The 6,078-nt window shown below is 35.3% G+C and overlaps 1 protein-coding gene across 2 annotated transcripts in view; it reads left to right on the top strand.

The window, feature by feature from the left end:
• The window catches only part of LOC107090057 (beta-1,3-galactosyltransferase 2-like), a 12,400-nt gene extending 8,895 nt beyond the window's left edge, over positions 1-3,505 (top strand). Inside the window, exon 2 of one of the 2 annotated variants that reach the window (XM_015383217.1) lies at positions 1,431-3,500. In XM_015383217.1, coding sequence (XP_015238703.1) covers positions 1,431-2,538 — 1,108 coding nt within the window. In that variant the 3' untranslated portion in view covers positions 2,539-3,500. Of the gene's footprint in view, positions 1-1,430 lie in introns of both variants that reach the window. The other variant, XM_015383218.1, reaches the window with a different exon arrangement.
• The last annotated feature ends 2,573 nt before the right edge of the window (positions 3,506-6,078 follow it).

Below are 6,078 nucleotides of genomic sequence, written 5' to 3' on the forward strand. Positions count from 1 at the left end.
ATCCATCCATCCATCCATCCATCCATCCATCCATCCATCCATCCATCCATCCATCCATCCATCCATCCATCCATCCATCCATCCATCCAGGCAGCCAGCCAGCCAGCCAGCCAGCCAGCCAGCCAGCCAGCCAGCCAGCCAGCCAGCCAGCCAGCCAGCCACCAGTCTGTTGCAGAACCTTAATAAACGTTATAGCAATTTAATTGGCAGTATTTGATAAATGAGATGCCAAACTTAACATAACAAAATTAACATGACATAAATAATTGCTTAAAAGAATATATATAAAAAGTCTGATTGTGTTTGCAGTAAAAGACTTTCAACCCTTTCAATGGTTTCAGTTCAACTTTTTTACCAGCTTGTTGCAGATACAAAAAACACATGGTATGTTAATGTTGCAAATAAATAGTAGTGCTTCTTAAATATACAACTAAAGTCTTGTCATTTTTAGTGGAGACCAGTTTAATCCTAGACACAGTAGTTTACTGTGTAACCAGTTTTTCTTTTGCTCAATAAATACGTCTTTCAGAATAAAGGTGTATGAAATCTACTGATTATTTGATAGCTATGGCAGAGAGAGAAATGATTTAACAGGGAAAATCAAATCAGAACCTATTTAAAAAAAGATATAATTACTAGAGAAGGTAAAGACAAAATCAACTGAAAACGCTAAGAAATATGCAACACCTGACAAAAATAAACAAACTCAACGAAAAAGTAACAATATGGCAGAGAGTAAAGAAACAAATCCAAACTGTAATTTCACCTGTAGGACCTGACATATAGTCTACTTAACTGGTTAGATCAATAAGAGTGTGTAACAATAAAAATAATCCTGTGTTCATTGATCATTTTACTAAGTGGAGCTATATACATAGTAAAAGGAACAGGCCCAAACACTAAACCCTGTGGCATTCAACAGGTAATCCATGTGCAAGAGAAACACTTGCATTTAGTGATTGGGACCAAATGCAGATTGGCTTTCTTTACTAATTAGGTGACCTATAACAGCAATTGGATTACATAGATTTTTTTATGATGTGTCTATATAGAGAGAGCTGAATCTTGTTAGTGTTAAAAGACTTTATAAGTAATGAAATAAAGCGAAATTTTCTTCTTTTGTCTTTTATTTTACAATTAAATCCCACTTCATGTTGGTACATTGCATGGATTCTAATTGTAAATAAACTAAGTTTTATGGATGTCATGATAGAAAATATGAAATATGTAAAAGCTTTAAAAATACTTTTGTGTGGCTGGGATTTTGGTCTTTTTTGAGTAGATAACTTCCATGTTAAGAAATTGGTGAAAATAACATTACAGATATTATACTGCACCTGATTTAATGTGATTTGTTAAGTTCTAATGTATTATATGTATTATATTTTTAAAGAGTTAATTATTTACACATTCAATTTTTTTCTTTTCAGACAATTTGCCAAAGACCCATATCATCATAAGAGTAATCCATTTCACTCCTGGTTTGTGGGACTGCTTGCTTTGTGCCTACTTGTATTTGTCATGTTTTTTGCCTTTTCAGACAATACTCTAGCATGGTCAGAAAAACTTTCCCTTTATAGTCAGAACTATGTTCCTTTCAACCAGAGACCTCAGTTTAAAGCCCCTCCTTATCGAGTCCACCCAAAACACAAACTCATAACAAATGCATTTCAGAAAAACACAAAGTTTCCATCTGTGCAGCCTGGGGGTCTTCAGTACCATCTAGCCTATCCACGCAACTACCAGTTTATTATAGATAACACAGAGATTTGCAAAGACAGTAATCCTTTCTTGGTTCTGATGGTGCCGGTTAAGCCAAAAGACATTGCAGCTCGGAATGCAATACGCCAGACATGGGGTAAAGACAAAGTGGTTCAGAGCAAGGTGGTACTCACTCTCTTCATGCTGGGTCTTGAAGAAGGAGCTGATCTAGAGAATCTCAAAAATGAAAATCAGCAGCACCAGGACCTGATCCAGAGCAACTTCATTGACACGTATCTCAACCTTACCATCAAAACCATGGTAATCATGGACTGGTTGGCCACACACTGCCCTACAGCAACCTACGCCATGAAGGTGGACTCCGACATGTTCTTAAATATTGATAACCTCATAATCATGCTGCAGAAGCCAGGGATCCCAAAAGTCAATTATCTGACAGGAATGCTGATGTGGGACAGGCCTGTTGTCCGATCAAAGGAATCTAAGTGGTACGTTCCTGAAGAGCTGTACCCCGATCCCAAGTATCCCACTTATACCCTGGGCATGGGTTATGTCTTCTCCAATGATCTTCCTGCTAAATTTGTTGAGGTCTCAAAATCAATCAAGCCCTTTAATATAGAGGATGCTTATATTGGAATGTGCACAAAAAAGCTTGGACTTTCACCAACTCCTCCGCCAAACCCTTCCCAGTTTAAGGCTTACAATTCAAGATATGATCGCTGTGAATTCTCTCAGATCATAACATACATTCTTGGCTCTTCAGAGCAATTGAAAAACTATTGGTCGGACTTTAAGAAGCCAGGACCTCATTGTTAGAGCTATTAGCACTACAGATGCAACATGAAATCTCACAGGGTTTAACATATTTATAAATGTTTATTGTATTAAAACAAGATTTAGATTTTTTTTAGGGTAAACTGCAGTAAATTAATAATCCTTTAGGTGTTTGTGTATAAATTTTACAGACTCATCAAGCGAGGTTGTTCATTACAGTTCATCATACAAAATTTGAACCTTCACTGGACTACAGTATTTTCGTATCGGTATAAATGCTTTTTTGCTTGTTTTGGTTTAAAAAGCTGTGGATTGCATGCCATTTAAACTGGGGGGCTGAACTGCTTTACCTGTTAATGGATGAGAAAACAGCTAAATGGTGTGTCAACATAAAAAATGGAACAGTATGGCTAAACATTAACTTGAAGTTAAATCAAGGTAGTACAAGTAGGCTTGATGGTAAATAAACTGTGTTCATTGTATGGGTTTTAAACATTCAGCTTGAATTTTAGATCAAAATGTGAAAGTGATTTTTGTATTTGATTTTGTTTTCTTTTCATCTGGATTTCTCCTAAGCCATTCAAAAACGTGTACATCTGCTGCAGGACAAACCTTTACCTCTGTCTCAAGTCTTTTGCTTGCTGTATTGCCCAGAAATAAGGTGTATCTTTACCCATGTTTTATATATAATCATTTATTCATTTATTGTAACCCCTGGGCCATCTTTAAATTACACTAATGATTTGTAGATTTCAATAATAATGGTCATATGAAACTGTGTGTAATTGGACCTTAATTTGACTGGTTGTTGGTTGGATGAATGTAATTAACTAAATGGATGTTTTCAAAAAATTGATATTTCTGGGTTTGATATTACTGGATATGTTTGGGTAAAGTTTACTTAGTAAGATCAGATTTGTTGTAATTTAGTAAATTAACGTGAAATAAGCATTTTTGTCTTCTAATATGACTGATCCAAAAACAAATAAAAAAACATAAGTAAAAACATTAGGTACTCTGGTTTTCACTGAAACCTGGCAGCGGACAATATATCTTACACTTAATTTCACAAAAAGATTCATGAATCTCAGTTGCATTCTGTTATGTTGTTTCAACATCTATAGTTACTAATAAAACAAACCTTACTTTATTAAATCATCCATATTAATATATTTTTGTCAGCTTTGCAGTTCTGAAGACAAAATAGGGCTAATTTAAAAAATTCACTACTTTTTTTCCCTTTTTATGTCACTAACAATAAGATTCATTAAAGAATAAAACATACATATATGTTGTTCATATATGTGTTTGATATGGCTGTAAGCTGTTAACTGAAGTCAAATTCATTGTTTGTGTCAACTTTGGTTGTGGTTTGAGGACCCAAATGCAGAGGCTGAGAGGCAGAGGTGAGTTCTTGCAGTTTTAATGAATGAATCTCAGGTAACAGAGGCAGGAATCCAAAATCCAACTTAAAATGTAAAACTTAACCAGAACAATGGAGGCATCAGGGGAAACAAGCACGAGGAGTCAGGGATAGACAAGGAACCAGCACTGAGGAATTGCACAAGGAGAGTATTTAAGGTTGACTGAACAAAGGGAGGACTGATGAGCTGATTGGGAGCAGGTGAGACCAGAGTGTTAGAAAAAATGTATATGTTATCATTTTATTTCAAGTTACAGGCATTTGGCCAAGGAATGTAAAGTATTGTTCTAAATGAGGAGAGCAAATATTTCTCTCAGGGCCTTATATTATTCAGCTATGCAGCCATAGGTGACTGATAACTTCTGACCCCTCCTGATAACATCAGACCCCTCCTGGTAACTTTTGACCACACCTGTAATTCCTTTGAAGTCTAAAAATAAAAGCAGCAGAACAGAGAGGTTTGGGCAGAGTTGAGTATAGACTTTCAAGGGGTCTAATCCTTGGTCTGTCCTCTCTCTCTCTTTTCTGCAAGAAAGAAAAGAATAATCGCTTTGTTTGGTTTTCATTTCTAGGACAATAAGTGGTTATGATTATGAACCCTATCACAGAGGCTTCTAGGAAAAGAGCTAAAAAAAGGAAACCAAAACATGAGGTTAAAAAAGAAAAGCCTAATAAGTCAAATACATCCAAAAACACAACAAAATAGGAATCAAACCAATAAAACTACAGAACAAAGAAAAACAAGAATCAACATAAAACTGAAAACTTAACAGAACCAAGACCATAGCAGCTTTTGGATATAACCATGACCAAATCTGTATCAAAGAATTAAAGCTGAGCTGCAGTACATCAATCAAAACAATCATGCAGAGTATCATTAGAGGTGCTGAAAGCGTCATGGCTGGCCCCTACCCTCTGATAAATAACTTCTCCAAAGCAGCTGCAGAAAGAGGAAACAGATGATCATGAAGGTGAACACATCCTCTACAGAAATCTTTTAAACTTTTGCTTTGAAGCAAGCTATATTATAGCATAAAAGCCGGACCCAGACTGCTCCAAAGCGTTGTTACATAAGCGGTTAGAATGTTGAATGTCTTGATCCAGTCAGATACTCCTCTTTACCTTTGCTTGGTTTAAGACGTCTATTTTTTGTATTTGAATTTTTCTATAAATTTAACTATAAAACAGTAAAATTTGTATACACTGTTATACATACAGCCAAATGAATATAAAGTCTGATTTGATTTAGGGAATAAAGTTGATATGATTTTCATCTCTAAAAACAGAATCAAAGGTTAACTTAAGCACATCTATATTCTTTTGGAAATAACAGAAAAAAAAGTTCATTTGTCCTTCGTCTTTTGTAGAGAGCATTAGTACTATCGATGATTTTGCATGTAAATATCAATTTAAAACTTCACTTAGGCCACAGCTGTCAACAAGCAGCCCCTTTCAGTAACTGTTTATATACTGTATATAAATGTCTAAATATAAAAATAAATCAAATGTATAAGTAAAATGAGCCAAACTTTGTATTAAGAAGGGAAGTTTGTTTTGCAGCCATCAGGAACAAATGAAGAGGAAGTAGACATGAAGAAAAATCATTCCTGTTACAGCAAGAGTGCAAAAAGAGACTACCACAGTTTCTATAAACACTTATGTCAATTTATTACTGAAGACAAATAAACACTTTTTTTGTGTTGCACTTGATGACCATGTGTCTGGGAGGTACATGACACCAGCCAGGAGTTACCGAAAAGGGAATAGTCTTTATTCCTTTTAACTCCTGTCCTGTATAGCTGGGAGAACTCTATATGATTTTTGAGTGTTTTTTTTGGGGGGGGGCTCTTTTTGGCATCAAGACAATTATTCTTATTGCCACATTGCCAGACAGGACACTGTAAAAAAAAATGAATGAGTGTGGTTAATGTTAAAACTGACCAAAGAAAACATGAATAACACATTTTCAAAAAAGGAGTGTCAACATTAAAATGTCTCAATTTCTGAAAGAAAAAAAAATCATATGCTGCTGAGCCTCTGATATGGCCTTAACAGTCAAGGGTTTATAGATAATTGCACTGAGGTATTTTTAGTGTTGTTAAACTTCAACAGCCTGTTTATTTAATATCCACAGAGGACATGTCTGAAAATTAAACACA

Source organism: Cyprinodon variegatus, unplaced genomic scaffold (assembly GCF_000732505.1).
Source record: "Cyprinodon variegatus isolate N-32 unplaced genomic scaffold, C_variegatus-1.0 Scaffold278, whole genome shotgun sequence".
Taxonomy (NCBI): Eukaryota; Metazoa; Chordata; class Actinopteri; order Cyprinodontiformes; family Cyprinodontidae; genus Cyprinodon; species Cyprinodon variegatus.